Consider the following 22,494-nt stretch of genomic DNA (forward strand, 5'->3'; position numbering starts at 1 on the left):
GAAGAAACCCGTCTTGCAAACAATACCTTTTCTTCAATTGATCTGAGCATAGTTTCCCCGTCCATACCGCCTGAACTCGAATAGGAAGTTACGAACAATCCTTACGGAAGCGACCATTTCCCCATACTATTAACAACACTTAAAGAAGACGAATATCCACCACAGGCTCCTAGGTGGAAGATTGAGACAGCAGACTGGGAGAAATTCCGAAACTTAACTAGTATATCATGGAATGACATGTCCTCGTTAGGAATTGATGCTGCTGTGGAATATTTTACAGCCTTCATAATAGATGCCGCAACTAAATGTATATCACAAGTAAATGGATTGGCATGCAAACGGCGTGTCCCGTGGTGGAACGACGATTGTAGGATCGCTCGTAAGAAACAAAACAAAGCGTGGGGGTTGCTACGCGCCTCCCCTACTGCGGAGAATCTTATTAAATTTAAAAAAGCAAAATCCGAAGGCATGAGAACGCGCCGACAGGCCAGAAGAGAGAGTTGGCCGAAGTTTTAATCGGGTATCAACTCTTATACAGAGGAGAGGAAAGTCTGCAACAGGGTTAACAGGATAAAAGGACGACAAACCTATTCACTCCCCCTGGTAAACACTCAAGGCGATACCCTGCTTGAACAAGCAGACTCACTTGGGGAGCACTTTCAGAGCGTGTCAAGTTCCAACAATTATTCAAAACCCTTTCTCAAATATAAACAAATAGAAGAATGCAAGCCACTCATAAGAAAGTGTCGGCAGAATGAACCGTTCAACCGCCCGTTTAGTATTGCAGAGTTGAGAGCTGCCTTGAGCGCATGCAAGAGCTCTGCACCGGGATCTGACAGAATCATGTATGAAATGCTGAAAAACTTACACAATGACACGCAAGTTACACTACTTACACTTTTCAACACTATCTGGGACGCAGGGTACCTTCCGACCACATGGAAAGAAGCCATTGTGATCCCTGTTTTAAAACAAGGCAAAGATCCTTCCTCAGTGGCAAGCTACCGCCCGATAGCCCTCACAAGTTGCATGTGTAAGGTATTTAAAAAAATGATAAATCGGCGACTCATCCATTTCCTTGAACAGAACAAAATGCTTGATACCTATCAGTGTGGTTTCCGAGAAGGGCGCTCCACAACCGATCATCTTGTACGTATTGAAGGAAATATCCGGGACGCATTTATACATAAACAGTTCTTCTTATCGATATTTCTCGATATGGAAAAGGCGTATGACACAGCGTGGCGATACGGGATCTTGCGGGACTTATCGGAAATGGGCATTCATGGTAATATGCTAAATGTAATAAAAAGCTACCTGTCCAATCGCACCTTCCGGGTAAAAGTTGGCCATGTGCTGTCACGTCCTCTTACACAAGAAACTGGTGTACGCCAGGGTGGCGTGCTCAGTTGCACACTCTTTATTGTTAAGATGACAACACTTCGTGCTTCCTTACCACCGGCCATTTTGTATTCCGTCTATGTGGACGACATCCAAATAGGTTTCAAATCCTGTAACCTCGCAGTGTGCGAGAGACAGGTACAGCATGGTTTGAACAAGGTGTCAGGGTGGGCAGAGAAAAATGGATTTAAAATCAATCCTCATAAGAGTTCTTGTGTTTTGTTTACAAGAAAGAGAGGCCTGGTTCCGGATCCTTGCTTAGAACTGTGTGGACAACAGATGCCTGTAAACAAAGAGCACAAATTTCTAGGTGTTATACTTGACAATAGACTCACATTCGTCCCACACAACAAACGTCTTAAAGAAAAGTGTCTGAAAACAATGAACCTAATGAAACTTCTATCCCAGACTACGTGGGGTAGTGACAGGAAGTGCCCAATGAATCTCTATAAGAGCCTCATCCGGTCACGATTAGATTATGGTGCCGTGGTATATAACTCTGCCGCCCCGAGCGCACTAAAGATGCTAGACGCTGTTCACCATCTAGGTATCCGCTTAGCCACGGGTGCTTTCAGAACAAGCCCGATTGAAAGCTTATATGCCGAATCCAATGAATGGTCTCTCCACCTACAGAGATCATACATCAGCGTTACACATTTTCTTAAAGTACGCTCTAATCCTGAACATCCATGTTTTGATACCGTTACCGATATGACGTGCGCTACACTTTTCAGCAACCGTCCCTCCATAAGACAGCCTTTTTCGCTGCGTGTGAAGCAGCTTAGCAATGAAATGCATGTCCCACTCCTCGAGCATCGCTTAATGCACATAATCAAGCTCTTACCTCCTTGGGAGTGGCAGGTGATACAATGTGACATATCCTTTATAAAAGTTACAAAGCACGCTCCTGAGGCCGAAATCAGAATGCATTTCCTAGAACTTCAGTACAAACATTCCTGCGCAGAGTTCTACACAGACGCTTCTAAGTCAAATGCCGGGTTATCCTATGCAGCCGTCGGCCCGTCCTTCTCGGAATCCGATGTACTGCATCCGGAAACAAGCATCTTTACGGCCGAGGCCTACGCATTACTCTCTGCCGTGAAGCATATAAGAAGATCAAACCTTTCAAAAGCAGCGATCTATACAGACTCTGTAAGCGTTGTGAAGGCCTTAATGTCACTCTACAAACATAAAAATCCCGTATTCAATGAACTGTATTCGGTATTATGTAAAGCGTGCTCATCTAACCAGAATATCATAATATGCTGGGTCCCTGGCCATAGGGGAATCGAAGGTAACGTTCTTGCGGACGAGATAGCCACGTCAATCACATCGCAAGCTGTTAACCCTACCGCTGATGTGCCTGTCACAAACCTAAGGCCTTTCTTACGAAATAAACTGCGAAATCACTGGCAGTGCACGTGGGACGCGCAAACAAATAACAAACTGCACGTTATAAAGCCCCAGTTAGGTTTTTGGCCCTCCCCAACAAAATCTCGGCGAACAGATGTCCTATTCTGTCACCTCAGAATAGGACACACATTTGGGACCCATCATTTTCTACTTACTGGAAGTGAACCTCCAACCTGTGGTAGATGCGGTGAGAGGCTGACAGTCCTCCATGCCCTCTTGGAGTGTCGGAAAGCCGAACCTGAAAGAAAGAAACATTTTCCGCTTCCATACCGTAATTACATCCCTCTACACCGGGCTACGTTTCTTGGTAAGGAACCGCTTTTTAACACCAAGGCAGTCCTCGACTTCTTAAAGGATGTAGTTCTACACGTTATAAGCCCATTAAATTCGTAGAGCATCCGCGCTCCAGAGGATGCCGCTGCGATAATTGTTTTGAATAGCACATGCCTCCAGGCCCTTGTGCTTCAAGGGCTCTAAGGTGGTAGTAGTGCTCTAGCATTTCTTATAATCTGATATATTTTACCTATCGTATCATTCTTTTTATATGCATCTAAATGTTCATAGTACAAGTCATACGTCATCGCCATAATTTTATTATACAGATTTTACGCAATTTAGAGCGTATATTTTAAGGCCCCTTTACAGCCACGTCACACCAATTTCACAGTAGTCATAATTACACAGCAAACTCATTACCACAGACATGGCGCTCTTTGGCCATACCTGGCCCTTGCGCCATAAAACTCCATACATCACCATCATCATTAGGGTGTGAGTAAGGGCTGGATATTGATAAGTATGTTGTCTATCTGTCAACTAGTTACGTAATAATCGCAGTGCCGGGCCAGTTATACCAATAGAGTCTAATTTAGCAAGAAGTATGTTATGAACAAGAGAATCGAACGCTTAGGAAATGTCAATAATTAATACGCCAGCAACATTTCCAGTGTCAATTGCCTGTCGAATCTTGTCAGAACTATTAAAGCCAAATCAGTGGAGTATCCCTCCCTAAACCCAAATTGGTTTGGTGATAGGACACGAAATTTTGATAAATAACTTGATAAGCGTGTTACGAGTAGTTGTTCGACCATTTTACTAAAGAATGAAAGTATAGCAATAAGGCGGTGGTTAGGTGTTAGACGCTTATCTCCCTTTTAAAAACAGGGATTATTTTGGCCTTTCTCAGAGAACTTGGACAGATTCCTGTTTCAAAGATAAGGTTCACTATGTGACAGAATATTTCAGATATTAGGTACGCTATCATTTTTATGATAGATGGGCTGAAGTTATCAAGACCAGGCCCGGTATTTTTTGGACTGGAAATGACTGTGACTATGTCTTCAGGTGTTGTGGGATGAAGGAAAAAGCTATGAGGCACCTGGGTGTAAGTCTCGATCAATGAATCGTCGCACCGTTCATTATCTGCACAGAAGAAATTAATAAAAGAGTTTTCAATGTCCAAGGGATTATCAAAGAGAAGATCCCCCGATTGTTTCATAGTTATTTCGGCATTATGATTGTATCGACCTAAAAAACAGTTTAGGACTTGCCATTGCTTTTTGATATCATTACCCGTAGACTTAATTTAATTTTGATAATACGTCGTTTTAGCCTGTTTTAGTAGTTTTCCTAGTAAGTTAGAGTATTTATTATACCCTTCGTGAAGTGCAGTGTTCAGTGGCTGTTTTATTGTTTTTCTGTAAAGGTTATATTTTTCCGTAAGCAATTTAGCAAACTGGTGTATAACCATGGGTTACGAGGAGCTGAAAACGTTTTTTAGAATTCATTATTGCCGTGGAATTTGAAGTAGCATTAGAAATTATTTGTGAAAATGTGTTACAGGCGGTTTCAGGGTTATTACATGCCATTACTGGGGATCAGTCTGAAGCGGCCAATAATTTAATAATAATTGACGAATTAAACTTATTTCTGGTGAAGCTTGCATCGGTAGTGGCAGCAGTAGAAGTTAAGCGCACCAACGTTGGGTAATGATCGGTTATTGAAGCTTCAACAACACCACAGTCAGTGTTAGTAAGAAGATTGGATAATATATGGTCGATAAGCGTCCCTGTTTATTCGTGGGACACAGAGTTGGAAGGGTAATTAAGTTTTAATATCCGAACCCATTTAGGCATGTAACGTAATCATTAAGTAGTGGGCTGGATGTATCTAAAAGGTTAATATTAATATCGCTCATGATAGTTACATTTTTCTGTTCGAATAGTAAATTACGCAGCAAATAACCTAGGGCTAAGCAAAACGCGCTTGCAGATGATGAGGGTGAACGATAGATGCAGCCAACTATTAGGTTTTTTTTTAATCTTGAGAAGAAAGTATCGTCATATTGGACCCAGACAGATTTACAGTTCGCCACGCCGAGTGTCAAGTCAGATCGCCTATGAAAACGCAACTCTGAGGATACAAAAATAGCAGCACCACCACGATTACTGTTATCACGGTGGCAGTATTCCGATGAGTACGAAGGAAAGCTATACAAGTTATTGTGAGATGCAGAGAGCCAGGTTTCACTAGCGCAAACTGGGATACATAGCGCAAGTATGACACAAGGACGAAGCAGGAACACGCGACGAGTGCTACGCTGAGTATTCGTCCCGTGTTCCTGCTTCGCCCTTGTGTCATTCTTGCCCTATGTATCCCAGTATGATGTATCCAACCAGCACGCCCAAACTTCTTCCCTGCTAAAGTTCACTAACGCAAATAACAGAGAAATTATGATGGGCAGATGATAAAAAATTGTGATGCCATCCTTGTTTTCTTGCAGACTTCGCGCATTGAAATAGATCAGTGAAGGGCAGTGCGATGCAAAATAAGCCTCAAGTTCTTGAGGTAAAAAGTACGAAGCCATTGGACACAAATTGAAGACTGAAAGTTGGACGGCTTATGCAAAGCTGCGTAATAATAGATAAATCCGAATCACAAGCGATGCGAATTACCCGACTATCGGGAGATTTCCGCACTTTGATCTGGCAATTTTCCGTCTTTATGAATTGCCATCCTTTTTCCTTCTTCAAGGCAAGCGTCCTGGAGAACAAACGCTTATTGTTTGGCGATAGATGCTCATTGACGAATATCGCCCGCGTGTTCTCTCCTGAAAACCCTATACTTCGGGTATTCCGTCGGGCCTTTCGCGCCTTCTTCATGAATTCAGTTTTTTTTTTTTTGCTCGAGAGCAAAACCGCGAGATTATGTTCTTTTGACCAGGCTTTCTTGGTACGCGATCAGCTGTGTCGTCATCAGTGGCTGAGACTGTACAGTTGATTTTGTTGCCGATGGCAGTCAGGATTGCGGTACAATCCTCCCCCTGGGTACAGGGCACCCCCTTCATTTCCAAGTTATTTAATCTTGAGTATTGCCCAATATCAGTGACTTTCCTTTGAAGGGCCTGGTTTTCTGCTTTCAGAGCGCGGTTTGCCACAGATAAGCTGTTGAGATGGGGTTGACTCGACTACTTCGTTCAGAAGCTTTACGCTGTCATCTGTGAGACCAACTTCAGTTCTCATCGCACCGACATCTGAGCCTGTGTCCTGAAGCTTAGTTTGTATGCTAATAACAAGCCGGTCGACTGATTCATTCAACCGATGTTTGAATATAGCTTCTAGCTCGTCCATTCGCTTACAAAGTTCAGCATTTGTCGCCATTACGAGGATGGCTAAATAGTGAACACAATGTGAGCACAGAAGCAGGGAAAAATCAATAGCAGCAACAAGAGTAGCAGCAGCAGTTGAAGGAATTGACAAATTCTAAAAAAAATATCAAGAATAAAAGCAACCGACCTGTGAAACCAAGGAAGTTCACTTAGTTGCGTGCTTGAGAATGCAACTGCTGCTGCTACAACAGTGATTCTCTCGCTGTGACGGCATTTGTTGCAGGAATCCGGACTGCGTAGAATGCAGTTTGGGGGTGGTTTCAGCAGAGTGCGCGCCGAGACCAGCAGGGTAGTCAGTGCCGCGCCGGCACGTGTACGATGCAAGGATGATCAGCCAGGCAGTCACTGCAGATATCTAGAGAACAGCCGAAGACGACGAGCGATAGGCTCGCTTCCGAATGCCCGTCTGTAATTTTAAGTCTTCTTTAGCAAGTATAGAGTTCATTCTTGGTTTTTGTGCCTCTCTCTCACCGAACGCCGGTCTGGGGGTCACTGTCCTGCGAGAGAAGCACGTCAAGCGGCTCCCAAAGTGCACCAGACCAAAGCAGCGCGGCGAGCCTCCGCCGTCGGCAGCCCTTCGTGATGCTCTGGCGGCATCCATCTCAAGCAATCAGCAATCAAGTCAGCATGTTCCTCCGGTAGACCACAGAGAAGTTGAGCAAGCAAGTAAAAGGCTACGGGAAGATGAGATCGAGACAAAGGAATCTACGGGAGACAACGAAGAGATGGACCAGACAGCCTTCACTGTTGTCTCTTAGAGAAAGGAAAGAGCCGCAGGTGTTCCTGTTATATTCAAGCCAACTCAGCCTGACAGCAGCTTATGGAAAGTAAACCCAAATCTTCTGGCTTCTGCGGTCCAAGAAAAGATACTCAGCGATCGTCTCAACAAGGATGGCAGCCTCATGGTGACAGTGTCTACACTTCCTGCAGCAGATCGCCTCCTTACAGTCTATCGGGTATTCCCGTGGAAGCTCAAGTTCCATACTCCTACTCTGCCACGTACGGGAGGATACAGGACGTTCCTGTTGAGTACTCGGATGACGACCTCAAGGAGTATTTGAGCGAACAAGGAGTCATATCTGCTAAAAGGCAAGTTTTGTACGTCCCTAACGAAGATGGCGTGGTAAAGGAAACCCGAAGACGCTCGGCCATCCTGGAATTCTCTAAGGACGCCCCTTTACCAAACCGAGTGTCACTTGGATTCTGTAGTTATCCCGTGACGGAATACATGGGGTCTGCTACTCAATGTTTCAGATGTCAAAGACATGAGTATATAGCGAAATATTGTAAAGGCCCCATCCGCTGCAAGATATGCGCTGGTGCACATACGCATAAGGAGTGTGCGCCACGTTCCCTGCCTTGATGTGCAAACTGTGGAGCTCAGCATGCTGCATCATACGGAGGTTGTCCCAAAAAGAAATCAGCCATTCTTGCACGGACAATGGAGCAAATCCAGGGAATAGTGCGGAAACGACGAGAACCACCACCGAACCCGGATGTGATATATACATTTACAAACCAAAAGCAACACGGCACGGTTCAGCGCAGCGACACGGCTTCAAAAAAGTCCGTCGTCTCAGTCGTGAGAAAAAACCAGCAAATGCCTTCACCTGCAAAGAGTCAATCAAAGCCCTAGGTCAGGTGATATAGCCGCAAGTCCGCAACAAAAAGCGTCCCCAAGGTCGCAGCAGAAGAACGGGAAGAACCATGAAAAGCTATTAGATGGTAGCGCTGTAAATGGGATATCAAGTATGCTGATTCCCATGATATTCGCAGCAATCAAAGCTATTCTCCGTGCCAGTCCATCGTTTAAAAGTATCCCTGAGGTAGTGGCCGTCCTGGCTTTGGTACCGCTGGTGTCGTCCTTCTTTCACGGCACAACGGCGTGATTCTTCGCAGTAGCAATGATGGCTTCGCCAACAATCGTCTCACAAGTGGTGTCCACCAACAAACACTTCCGCACATGTACTATATTCTAGCGGAACGCTCGCGGCTTGCACTTGAAGTTAACAGACTTTAAGTATCTTGCGCGAGTGTACCGATTCCCTTTTATGGTCATTTCCGAGTCTCGCGTCGACAAGCAGTTTAGGATAAAGGCTTATTATTTTCATCATTCAAGGCGACAAAACGGAATTAGCCGACTGCTCGTTGGATTTCGCAACGACGTGCCTGCCTCTGTGATTGACGTAACACCACCTGACAAGAATGAATATATTTGCGCAACCACAGTGATTGCATGTAAAGTGTTTACCCTGATCGGCGTCTACTTAGAACCAGAATCACCTTTGGACGTGTCAAGATGGGAAAACTTGTTCACAAGCACTCCATCTCCATATATTATTTGTGGCGATTTTAACGCACATAACGAGATCTGGGGCAGTTCACATACATGTGCTCGGGGTGCTAAGCTGGCGAAGCTTCTTGCGAGGTACAAGATGGAGCCCTTAAACGATGGCATCATATCATACCTGAAAAATCCGAAGACTGTTAGCTGCATTGACCTCACATTGGCATCAAGTCAAGTCGCCCCTATGTTCGGATGGTGGACACTCGAGGTAGCGATCACTACCCCATCCTAATCTCTGCCTTTCATTTTCGGACGTCGCCCAGAAAAGGGAAACTGAAGTCGGTAAACTGGGAAGCTTACACAGCATCCGTAGACAATGGGATCACAGCCTCGACTACGAATAGAGAATTAATGCCGACAATAGCTCGTTGCCTCAAACAAAGTGCCCGCTCTGCCACTAAGCATTGTAATGTACCTTCTAATCACGAGGAATTCGAGAAGTTATGGCCATTCGAAGGCGTGCCGAAAGGAAGGCTCTACGTACTAAAAATATCGAAGACCTCAGAACTTGTCGACGGGCACCAAGCCATACATACATACATACATACATACATACATACATTCATTCATTCATTCATTCATACATACATACATACATACATACATACATACATACATACATACATACATACATACATACATACATACATACATACATACGTACATACATACATACGTACACCCGTGAGCAAAAGTATACGGACCACGGGAGCGCGTGCCAAACTGCATCGACGCGCCGTCTACCGACGCGGTGCCTGGTGTCGAGAGGGCCGCTAGAGCAGCGGTGCCCATGCGCGTCCCATCATATCTGCTGGCCTGACGTGTAGCCTTGCCTGACGTGGTTATGGTGTTCGTAGACTAAACGTCCACTGGGCGTCGTTTTCTCTGCGCCGTCGCGTCTGGGCCATTGTTAACGCTGCGGCTGTGCTGGCACGCGCGTCCGCCGCGCTTCGCTTTCATTCTTTTTTCGGGGGGATTATCGCGCGCCGCACTGCCTTCTCTGCCGCCTTCAGATGACTCGCGCAAGATGGCTTTCCGCGGCGTCGCATTATCTCGAACTGTTCCAACGTTTGCTGCCGCAGGTAGAAGCATGGTTTTGCAGTCGGTGTCCGCCATCGCGTTAAGACGTAGAACTGAGTTGCCGACGCTACTATGCTCCGCAAGCAGCAGGATGCTAAAAGGAGAAATTAGCGGCACCGTACTGCCTTTATTTCTTCAAACCCTTCAACAAGTCTTGAACAAGAAATGCACCCGAGGGTGTCACTACAGACAGCTGCGGCAACGCTGACACATGCGCGAGAATATAAAATCAGGTGCAGCTGTGCGGTTCCCGCTACCGTGAAGTTCCAATTACAGCTGCCCCCTTGCGAATCGGGTCGGGGTGACTGACCTGAATCACTGGTCGGGGTATCCTCATGGCATCGCGTTACGAGTGGATACCACGGCACCCCCCAGGCGTCATCGCCGCTTATGGAAAATTAACAGAGAGTGAAGTCATGATGAGTTGTGAAAGTTGTGAAAATTATAATCTCCAAAAATAACAGCAGCACGTTGCCTTATCCTAAGTGCCCTCAAGACCGGAGTCTGTCGGTGGTCACCCCGACCAATGATTCAGGTCGGTCGCCCCGACCCGATTCACAAGGGGGCAGCTGTAATTGGAACTTCACAGCAGCGGGCACCACACAGCTGCACCTGATTTTATATTCTCGCGCATGTGTTAGCGTGGCCTCAGCTGTCTGTAGTGACACCCGCGTGTGCATTTCTTGTTCAAGTCTTGTTGAAGGGTTTGAAGAAATAAAGGAAGGACGGTGCCGCTAATTTCTCCTTTTAGCATCCTGATGCTTGCGGAGCATAGTAGCGTCGGCGACTCAGTTCTACGTCTTAACGCGACGGCGGACACCGACTGCAAAACCATGCTTATACCTGCGGCAGCAAACGTTGGAACAGTTCGAGATAATGCGACGCCGCGGAAAGCCATCTTGCGCGGGTCATCTGAAGGCGGCAGAGAAGGCAATGCGGCGCGCAATAATCCCCCCCTAAGAAAGAATGAAAGCGAAGCGCGGCGGACGCGCGTGCCAGCACAGCCGCAGCCGCTGCGTTAAACAATGGCCCAGACGCGATGGAGCAGAGAAAACGATGCCCAGTTGGCGTTTAGTCTACGAGCACCATAACCACGTCAGGCAAGGCTACACGTCAGGCCAGCAGATATGATGGGACGCGCATGCGCACCGCTGCGCTAGCGGCCCTCTCGACAGCAGGCACCGCGTCGGTAGACGGCGCGTCGATGTAGTTTGGCACGCGCTCCCGTGGTCCGTATACTTTTGCTCACGGGTGTACATACATACGTACATACATACGTACATACATACGTACATACATACATACATACGTACATACATACATACATACATACATACATACATACATACATACATACATACATACATACATATATACGGCGTTACTTCACCAAAATGAACCGAAAAAGGTGGAGGGACTTTTGTGGGACACTAGAAATACGACAACCGCTGAGCAAAATCTGGCGAGTCGTCAGAGGCATTCCCAAAGAGCCTCAACAGATTTATCCTGTTATCGCCCTCTCATTACATGAGCGCGCATCCCTGAAGGAGGTGGCAGGGCAGTACTGTCGGCTCCTTTCCAGCGGGGCACAACCTTCTCGGCAAATTGCAAGTCATCAGCCTAGTCCACCTCGAGCGACCTTTCCTGACTTAGAATTACCATTTACAATTGAAGAGCTCACGGCAGCAATCGGCGACGCAAACAAGCGATCATCACCTGGCCATGACGGAGTGAGTTATGAAGCGCTCTCAAATCTATGCCACACATCTCGTTTACGCCTACTAGAGTACTACAACGCCTCATGGATAACTGGGGAGGTTCCTACGGAATGGAAGCTTGCGAAAGTTATTCCTATATTGAAGCCAGGGAAGCAGCCGACAAATTACGACTCCTTCAGACCCATATCTCTGCTTAGCTGCACAGGGAAGCTATTCGAAAAAATGATTCACAAATGACTAACTTCGTTCCTGCAAACTACAAAAGTTTACCCGGAGCAAATGAATGGCTTCCGGCAAAATAGGTCCGTAATTAATCTCATTACCTTGATCTCATCAAGTGAAGAGGAATTGGTCTCTAGAAACACACCTACTGCATTAATTTTGGACATTAAGGCAGCGTATGATTAGGTCTATCATGAAGCAGTACTTGACGCTTTGGAAACCCTTGGTCTTGGAGGACGGCTTTACGCATGGATTGAAGACTATCTTCAAGGACGCCAACTTTTCATGTGTACGCCGGACAGCCCCACGGCGCTTTATGCCACCGAGAAGGGAGTGCTACAAGGAGCTGTGTTAAGCCCGGTATTATTTAATTAGGTCCTCGTCCATCTGAGAAGAAACCTGCCCCATGGCGTAAAAATCACACTGTATGCGGACGACATCTGCATTTGGAGAGCGTCGCGTTCCCGCATTACGACCCAACAACGTCTTCAGAGAGCGCTAGCAAATGTATCGGCCTCCCTAAATCCAAGGGGTCTGAAATTCTCCCCCGACAAAAGCGTTGCCATGGCTTTCACATGGAGGTGTATGGAAAAACACCCACTAGTGTTGGGTGCTCGCACCGTTCCATACGTCAAGACGCAAAGGTTTCTTGGAGTGAAGATCGACAGGAACCTCATATGGTCGCCTCAAGTCATAAAACTGAGTGAGATTTCCTCGGCGTCGCACGTATTCCGATTTATAGCCAGATCACGGTGGGGCAGCAACTGTCGATCGATGGTGCTCCTCCATAAGGCCTACGTCGACGGAACACTGCATTATTACCTCCCGATCCTGCACAAAATGTCTCCCACAAGCAAGAGAAAACTTTAGGCAGCACGGAACACCTGCCTTCGCGTATGTATTGGCCTTCCGAAGGGGTCGTCCCGCTCAGGAACTGTAGAAGAAGCTCAATGCCTGCCCCTTAAAATGCTATCTTCTCAGGAGACACTTCGAATTCACCTCCAACACGTCATTCATACAAAAACCCACTTTTTAAAGGACATTTCTGGAACCCGTTCTTCATCTAGCTTTGGACAGGCCGTCGAAAGCATATCTATTTCGATTCCCGCTCAAGCGTCACAAATTATGCCACGAAACATTTCACCATGGACACTGTCCCCACTGGAAATCATGACATATATCCCTGGAATCAGGGCGAAATAGAAGATGCCTCAATCAGCGATTTATCAGATAGCTTTGGAATATATGCACAAAGAATACGCAGCCGCAACGCACATTTTCACAGATGGTTCTACAACTCCACATCGCTCATCGTGTGGACTTTTGGTTCCCTCCACAGGACAACAATTATCGTTTCATCTTGAGCGAGCGACATCATCTACTTCAGCAGAGCTATATGGCATTAAGGAGGCCCTTGTGTATGTACTTCGACAGCAGCCGCCAAAGACATGGGTGATTTTCACAGGTTCAAAAGCAGCCCTACAAAATATGTGGAACAGGCACAAGCGTTGCAATAATCAACCTGCAGCATGTGACATTGCTTATCTTCACCACAAGGCTAAGATTGCTGGGCATTGAATCAAGTTGCAGCGGATATCTGGCCATGCCGGTATTTCGGGAAATGAAAAAAGCGGATGAAGCTGCCCGAAATGGACTCCAAACCGCAATTTCAAAGGAACATTTTTTACAAAAGCCGACGCTTCAAACATGGCAAAACAATGTGGCTATCAAGAAAAAGACCGCATCTGCAATCTGCCGCTTCACCAAGATAACTTCCTGCGTTACATTTACCCAGAAATGAGACCGAAAATTCCACGACCACTTCCACGACACTTAGAGACACTATACCATCGTCTTCGACGGAATGTGGCATACACGAATTTTATCTGTACCGCATAGGGCTTACCACTAACCCCTACTATGATAACTGTGGCTACTTAAAGACAATGGAGCACATATTACTAGAATGCCCTGCGTACCGCGACGAGAGACAATTTTTAGAGCGCAGCTCTTTGGCGTCCGTTCCTGGGTTTCGCGTCGTCGTCGGCGTTGTCGTCGGCCTCGTAACCAGCTCTGCCCCCCTTTCATCCCCCCAGCGCTAGCAGCGACCGACTGATACCGCTGGATGCCGCTGACGCCGCTAGAGAGTCAAGATAACGTGACTGCATAGAACACCGTCGCCGCCATGCAGAAAGAGGAGGAAAGGGTCCCCCCCCCCCCCTGTTCTTGTGTGGCGGATAGGGTGCTCTTCAGTTGCCGACGCGCCGGTTATTTCACGTAGGCCCCGGCACGTCGACGAATACGTGACCACCTTCCCACGGCTAGACCTGGTTCTTAGCGCTGCGGAAGCGAGGGTATCTTACTGTTTGTGTCGGCATCGGCGGCGTTGTCCCTGAAACCAACTCCGCAGCTGGGGTTGACTCACTATCGGCGTCAGCGGCATCAGTCAGTCGCTGCTATCTCTTCCCTCCTCCCTTTATCGTGTTGTCCGCTTGCTGCGCGCGCTTCTGCCCCCATCGTTTGCCGCTGGGTGTACACGCCGCCCCCCTCCCCCCTCTTCCTGCGAGTCTCCGGTTGTCAAAGCGCCGGCTCGAACTTAATTCCTTTCTTCGCTCCTCCTCCAATGCAACCCCTGTGCGGTGGCAATCAGAGAGCCAGATGGTGGCGGCGGATCTGTATATGTGCACCGCCCGAGCCGAAATTGCCGCTGCCGTTCGCCCTGTGCGGTGGCAATCAGAGAGCCAGATCGGTGGCGGCGGATCTGTATATGTGCACCGCCCGAGCCGAAATTGCCGCTGCCGTTCGCCACTGCGAAATTATCTGCCAGTTCTTTCTGAGCCATGAGCGAGACGACCGATGGGACTTTAATGTTGACATAAAGACAAACAGCAATTTCCTAACACTTATGCGGGAAATATCCCGTTCCTCTCGCTCGTAACGCGTCCCACGGCTGTGACAACCTCGCGAGGCACTTGTATAGATCTCGTCTTTGAGGATCAAGCATTGGTGTACCAAGTCGAACATATATCAGTCTATTTCTCCGACCACAAAGCTTCCTTCATGACTGTCAAGAACTGTTAGTGGAGTCTTTGTTAAAGGAATACGTGTGAAAAACAAAAAAAAAATTATGTGATAGCGCATACATGTGTTGCTCGATTTCTTTGCCTCAATCTATCGAAAAGGTGAAACAGCTTATTTGCTGCGCTCAAATTTCGCATTAGGAAGTAACGTAATCGTCGGTAATTTTTTTTTGAGCAACAAATAGACATGATTTGCCGCGATCCATTAGCATTACCCAGCATCTTACGTCCCATGCCCGGCCCTTCAAAAGAGCGGCGGGTTTTGGATCTTTTGTTCAAATACCTGTCAGAAATGGATCTATTAGGAAAGCTTTCAAGATTGAACAGTTCATATAGAAAAGCCTAAATTTACCCACCATGTCACCTGTAAATATTAGTGTCAGGTCCACTTGCGCATTTCATATTTATTTTTATTTTTTCCCCCACTCTCCTCTGGAATCTTATAATCCCATTCCCCATCCCTATACAGAGTAGCATACCAGCGGTTGTATACGCGCCCACAACATTCTCTGTTTTTCTTATAAAGAGTCTCTCTCTCTCTGAAGGACAGCCGATGCAGCTAGCCTGTGAAACCAAGGAAGTTTGCTTAGTTCCGTGCTTGAGAATGCAACTGCTGCTGCTACAACAGCGATGCTCTTGCTGCGACGGCTTTTGTGGCAGGAATCCGGAATCGCTGTGCTTTCGCCCGCCGCTTCGTCTGTTTTTCATGAATGAACCAAGAAAGATGCTGTTCATTTCGTGAAAGCGTGCATATAAGTTAATCAGTCATTGGGCGTACACTAGTATGTTAAATAAGTGCATCATTATCTACACCACTGGTTTAGCCTGGAGACCCTTCTCTGTTGATTGAAGATAACTCGCAATTTCTTCGGCGACTCTGAAACTACGTTCTCCTTTAACTTGTCCTTCGGGGTAATTGTGATAAGAACTTCTCATTACCGTAATTGATTGAGTGCGTGTCCAGCGATGAATTTCATGGGCGCTCGTCGGCTGCATTGTTTCCTACGCTGATCTCCGCATTTCGGCCTTTTGCAGGAAGACATCGACGCGGCCGTGCAGGCAGCGAGAGAAGCCTTCAATCGTGGCTCCAAGTGGCGGATCATGGACGCTTCACAGCGCGGCACCATCATCAACAGGCTGGCCGACCTGATGGATCAGAACGCCGACTACATGGCGGTAAGGCGCTATCGTTGAGCGTGGGCGTACAGACTTGCATTAAGTGGGCCGAAAAGCCATTGCCGATTTTCTTTTTGTGATTATCAGATCCTAATCCTCATATTCCTAGCGGAAATACTGGCAGGTGTCGGGGTGCCCTAAGTATTTTACTATGGTACTTGCGTCAACGAACGAATTCGGGCGTAAGTCCAGCGATGGTGAATGCGTCATGACGTCGTGGTACAATGACTGGCTCCATTCCTGCGATCACTGCGTCAGCTCAACGTGAACCTAGCCCACAGAAATGCCTGTAGCGCTCTAATTGATTTATTTAATGAACCACAATATTATATCTAGCCTTATGGCTACACAAAGTTTGCGAAATTTGTTCGGTGTGCTGTGACGGTATGTCGAAGACGCGAGGATAGACATTTCCAGTCCAACTATTGTATCGACTTATAATATGAGTTTTACAATCGCCACACTTTCTAACTATCATCATTTTACGTGCAAGAAGCATGGGGTGTCGAGTCTTTGCAGCTTGGAAAATGTATGTAACTATTAGAAGTGATTTGTCGCGCAAGCGTAAGCTTGAGAGCAAGCTTTAGCGAACGCTCGCCTCTCAATTCAAATAGGCATGGCAAACACAAATTGTCGTGGAATCCGTGAGAATCGAGTTGCATTTCCACACGTAACCTCCGGCTTGCACGTGATTACGGCCATTTGCCAAGGTCAGTCTCCCACCGCCGAGCATAGAAGGCATGGCTAGCGCTTAGGATCTACTTGGCCGCGCGAACCGTGCTTCAGAAGAACGTAAAGTGAACGAGTAGCCGGGTGCGGATTCCTTTTTTTTTTTGCAGAAAGCGCGCACTAGCAGAAAGAACACGAAAGAATGAAACACACGGGCATGAGCGCCGACTCGAACGTCGTATTTTAGAGCGCATTAAGCTCCCATTCTTGGGACGAAGAAGAAGATCGAGGGCTGCTGGCTGCTGCTTCACATGCGCTCCGTAGTTTTCGGGATTTTTGATCCGTCTAACCCAATTGGACCGTCTAAATTTTGGTCGGAACCGACGCCGGAAGCGGAACGGACCACGAGGACACCATTTTCGAGCCGGTGGGTCCACTATTTTTGGGTTTACTCGAGCTTGAAGATTCCCTACGTGGCCGGCAGAAGCTAGACCCATTAGGCCTAACACGGTAGCGGGGCGCCGCGGCCCTCCCAGCCTCGGCCAGCGGCAGAGGGGCCTGGAGCGATGTCCCGAGTCATAAACCCCAACCTAGCACACCTACCACCCCAAGTTTCGACAAGTTTCATGGCGGAAACACACGAAATTATGAATGAAGATTTCAGCGCCGCCGCCGGGGAGACCCTCGCCCACGGAGCAGCGGTAACTACTCACGCCCTGAAAGGCAGCACCCCAGCGACACCAATGTCACAAGCAAATCAAGGCAAGGACACAGACGCGGGTTGGGAGATCGCCATATCCAAGCGGCAAAGAAAACGACAACGTAGCGGACAAGCAGACCTTTTGGCGGGAAAGAAACTAGGGAATGAAAATTCCCTAGACTCGACGAAGAGCACAGATGGCGCACCAGCTGTGGCCAAGCAAGGAGAGGGAGAGAGAGCGCCGAGGAGAAGACTGCCTCCGCTCCCCAGAGATGATTTAAAGATAGTCCTCCGGCCGAAGGGACTGGCAGTGAAAAACCTGCAGACACACCAAGTGGCGCGAGCGGTGGTTGCGGCCACCGGACACGGATGCAGGGCTGAAGACCTCATCATCCGGCTCCGCACGGGCTCAATCATCATCATAATTAGTACAGACAACGAAAGTGCTGCTCAGCAAGTCAGGCGCATCACGCAACTGAAGATTGGTGAGCACAGCTACAAAGTCAACGCGCACGTGGCGGCGCCGGAGGGAACGCTGCGCGGGGTCATTCACGGGGTGGACCCGAGGACCCCCACCGAAGAACTCAAGACAAACTTACGATCACGCACGCAAGGAGGAGGAGGAGGAGGAGGAGGAGGAGGAATCAACTTTATTTGTGCACAGCAGATGACCACCTTCAACGAAATAGTGAAGTGGTACAGACTTAACAGACAGACTATGCCGCCACCTCACCCGGGGCTTACCCGGAAGGAGGCAGTGTTATACAGGCCATTACAGAAGGGGTCCCTGCTCACCCCGGTGCTAGCTAAACCCGTGTGTCCGAGCGTGTACGCGAGTGGCGTGTGTAGACTGTGCGCTAAGGAGAGAGCCACCGCGGCTCACATCCTTTGGGACTGTAGTATAAATCCACGAGAAGCCAGCGAGAAAACGACGATCCCGCCGCAGCTAGAGGCTGCAACGAGGAGATATGACCAAGATACACAACTCAAGGCCGCCCAGCAGGTCTCGGCAGCTCTAGAGAGGCAGCGACCTCGCGAAACCGAGGAGAAGGGGGGCAGCACCCCGAGGAAGGGGCCGGCGGCCCTCTCGGGTCCGCGGAAGTAGCGAGGAACCAAGACCTCGAGGAGCACAATGCACGAGATTGGCGTAGTGGCCGCGTCGCGGTAAAAGCTTGTCCTCCCTGCGTGGAGGGAGCCTAACCGACTCTGCAGGCATTTTCACTAAAGTTGTTCTCTCTCTCTCTCTCTCAGCAGATTTGAGACCTAGGCCTCTACCTAAATGACGGCCTCGAGCCCTTGGGCCCTGGCGGCATCTTCGGCCTGCTGGATTGCCTTGAGTTGGTCTTCCGGTGCACAGCTGAGCAACGCGGTCTTCCACTGCTCTCTGGTCTTAATTATTTTATTCTGTATGGGTGTACGAGGACAAGCCCAAACCATATGTTGTAGATCCGCCCTTTCTTCACAGAATCTACATCTATCCGTGTAAAGGTTCGGGTAGTAGCGGTGGTAGGCCACCGGGTTCGGATATGTATCTGTTTGTAAGAGGCGCCATGCCGTCGCTTGCCGTCTATTTAACGAGGAGTGTGCCGGGGGGAAATGGGCCCTTCCCAATTTATAGTGTTTGGTGATCTCGTTAAAGCTGGTCATCCGGTCTCTCTCCATTCCCAGTATTTGTTGCGTGTCACCTGCTCGGCCTGTCAGTTCTCGAGCCACGTTGTGCGCTATTTCGTTCCCGGGAAGGGAGGAGTGTGCGGGTGCCCATATAATGTGAATGTCGCGATCTTCACGAAAGTTGTTTAAAATTCTCAGTGCTTCCGGCGAGATTCTTCCTTTTGCATAGTTCTTGACGGCTGTCTTGCAGTCGCTTACTACGATGTTAGCTTCCGTGGAGGCTATTGCCAGTGCTAAGGCAGCTTCCTCCGCCACTTCTGCCTTCCATGTTTTTACCGTCCTACTAACTCTGCAGTCACCCTCTAGACTCGTAGCAACTATCGACATACTCTGTCCATTTGCGTACTCCGCCGCGTCCACATAGACCACGTCCCTGGCACTACGGAATCTTTTGTGGAGAGCTCTCGCTCGTGCGTTTCTTCGATCTTAGTGAAACTCCGGGTGCATGTTTCTGGGGATTGGGGGTATTGATAGATGTTCCCTTATTTTCCTTGGGATGTCTCTCTGCACTCCGTGCTGTGCTTCGTAGGTTATTCCGATGTCATCTAAGATGTGTCTCCCCGTCAAACTCTGTGTAAGTCTTTCATACTGCGCTACTCTCCGAGCCTCAATAAGTTCGTCTAATGTGTTGTGCACGCCGAGCGCCAAGAATTTCTCGTTTGACGTATTTGCCGGAAGTCCCAAGGCTTGCTTATACGCCCTTCTAATAATGCAGCCTATCTTGGCTTTTTCCGCAGCGTAGAGCTTGAGGTAAGGAACCACATATACAATACGACTGATTACGAATGTTTCTATTAATCGGATGAGATTGTGCTCTTTCATGCCATAGTGCCTGTTGGATATCCGCTTTATTAGTCTGATTGTTTGTTGAACACTATTGTCAAGTAGTCTAATGGTTTCTCCGTTATGGCCGTTTTCGGATATGCGGAGTCCCAGCATTCTCAGGCTGTCCACTATCGGTGTCGTGGTGCCTTCTACTGTGACCACAATGCCCGGCCTTTGCCTAATGCTTTTTCGACCCCGGCATGTGGGCCTATAGAGCAGAAGTTCTGATTTTTGCGAGGAGCATCTCAGTGGTGAAGATTTTAGCGGCGAGAATGCTAGGCCGATCTAGCACAGCTGTTATCACCTTTGATGGCCCCATCCTCCCCAAGCAAGTTTTGTACTACGGGGGAGAGATGTGGTGTTATCCATAGAGACCAACGCGGCAAGTTTGCTATATTTGCTGCCAGCAAGGTGACCGGTCGGACGTCTGCCCGGCCCCCGGGATCAGAGCTTGCAAGCAATGTGGCCAGAAAGATCCGGAAGAACATCATCAATGCACACCCAAGTGTCTGCTGTGTGGGGGCTCCCACGCGGCGGGCACAAAGGGCTGCAAACAACGCCTAAAGTCGACAAGCGAACTACGATGGGGACCCCAGGGCCAGCAGCGGCGGGGACGCAGCAGGAGCAGAAGCGGAGCAAGGCGACCGCGCTGGTCCCGGAATGAAGATCCAGAGCGACGGAGCGACTACCGGAGTGAATCCAGGAGCCGCAGCCGAGGGCGCAGCCACAGCCAAGGCCAGGGCCGAAGCCGGGAGAGGGACGAGTCCTACCCACCCCTGGGCGGCGCGGGCCAGCAGACCTGGGCGAAGCCAAAACAGCAGAAGACAAGCGGCGGAGTTAAGATGAGCTGGGGAACCGGCCCTCCCAAAACGCTTTTTGCTCCGCACAACAACATAACCAATAACACAAGCATGCTTACAGAAAACGAGAAGAGGCTTTGTGCCGAAAACAGTAATCTTAAAAAGGAGCTTGAGCTCTGCCGCGAAGAAACCCGGCAGCTAAGGAAAAGAATAGACGACCTAATCCAGGAAATGCAAGAGATGAGAAAGGCAGGTTTCTCACCAGTTAGGGCGCCATCACCGCTGCAGCAACATATAGAGAGCAGGCAAACTAGCGAGGGGAACACCTCAATTGAAGACCTCAAAGCTTTCATGCAGCAAATGCAGCAGCAAATGCAGCAGCTAAATCAAAAGATAGCCCTGCAAGACCAGAGCTTCCGCAACTACGTAAAGGATCAAACTACACAGAGAACAGTAAACGACGCCAGAGACCGCCTCTACAAGGAGCGCAGGTTTGGATCAGAATCCCAGGGAACAAATAACACCAATACATCAACATGGCAGGACCAAACCAACTAGAGATTTGGCAGTGGAACTGCAGGAGCTACAAGCGCAAGCAAGGGCTCCTGCAACAGTTCATTAACACTAGAGGAAATCCACCAGATTTAATACTACTACAGGAAACAAATTGCATCCCAACCCTAAAAGGATATACGTGTCAGGAAAATGCACGAACAGCGAGTTTAATAAGCAACAAAATAACAACCATAACACATAAGGAACTAGAAGACACACAGCTAGAACATATAGTGACCGAAGTGAGTCCAAAACGGAAAAAGAAAGCTAAGAGCACTTTCGTAATCAATCTATATAGCCCACCTAAAAACAGAGGAAACTTCATTAAGCTTTTTGCGGAAGCAAAGAAGCTTGCAGGGCAAAACACCCTAATAATAGCAGGAGACTTCAATGCGAAGAGTCCGCAGTGGGGCAGTAGAATCGAAGACAAGAAAGGGGCGCAGTATCTGCACAGCTGCAGAAAACATAGGCTGCGAGCTACTCACAGATGAAAGCCAACCCACCAGACAGGGCAATAGCGTAAGCGTGGACACGTGTCCCAACCTAACCTTTGTCAGGGGCGCTAAGCAAGTCGAATGGGAGAACTTGCAAGAAAACCTCGGCAGCGACCACTACATCATCAGGGTCAGCATAGAGGCAGAAATCATCAGGAGGAAGATTGGCAAGGCAAGTCTAACAGACTGGGATGTATTTCGAGTCCACTGTAAACAGCTAAAAGGGGACATAACCTCGGCAGAGGATTGGAGCCATCAACTCAGACAAATAAGAGATCTCTACACAAAAGAAGTGGAACGAACAGAACATGCACCAGAAGTGGACAAACGACTCCTCAGGCTATGGGAGGCACGACGAGGCCTAACCAAGCGGTGGAAGCGTCAGAAGCTAAATAGAAAGCTTAAGAAGAAAATTGCCGAAATAACTCAGCAAGCAGAGGAGTATGCAACGCAGCTGTCAAGGCAGGGGTGGCAGCAGTTTAGTACCTCACTGAATGGCACCCTAAGCACAGCCAGAACATGGCATATCCTCAGAACACTCATGGATCCGAGCAAGAGCAAGGCGGAAAGCAGCAAATCCATTCAGAGGTTAATCCACCAGTATGAAGGAACAGAAGAACAACTGCGCCAAGCAGTACGGGAAAAATGCTACGGAAAGATCTTGGTAGAAGGCTAC

The 22,494-nt window shown here is 48.3% G+C and overlaps 1 protein-coding gene and 1 long non-coding RNA gene across 2 annotated transcripts in view; one reads left to right on the forward strand and one right to left on the reverse strand.

Moving 5' to 3' along the window:
* The window catches only part of LOC126545206 (aldehyde dehydrogenase 1A1-like), a 187,636-nt gene that overhangs the window by 18,246 nt on the left and 146,896 nt on the right, over window positions 1-22,494 (forward strand). The window contains exon 4 of the mRNA XM_050192967.3: window positions 15,964-16,104. Coding sequence (XP_050048924.2) covers window positions 15,964-16,104 — 141 coding nt within the window. The remainder of the gene's footprint in view (window positions 1-15,963; window positions 16,105-22,494) is intronic.
* On the reverse strand, window positions 1,388-3,208 carry LOC129388142 (uncharacterized). Its single transcript, XR_008615170.2, has 2 exons — window positions 2,970-3,208; window positions 1,388-1,684 (listed from the first exon to the last, which is right to left on the reverse strand). It is a non-coding gene; the product is annotated as an uncharacterized lncRNA (long non-coding RNA).

Source organism: Dermacentor andersoni, chromosome 10 (assembly GCF_023375885.2).
Source record: "Dermacentor andersoni chromosome 10, qqDerAnde1_hic_scaffold, whole genome shotgun sequence".
In the NCBI taxonomy this organism is placed as follows: domain Eukaryota; kingdom Metazoa; phylum Arthropoda; class Arachnida; order Ixodida; family Ixodidae; genus Dermacentor; species Dermacentor andersoni.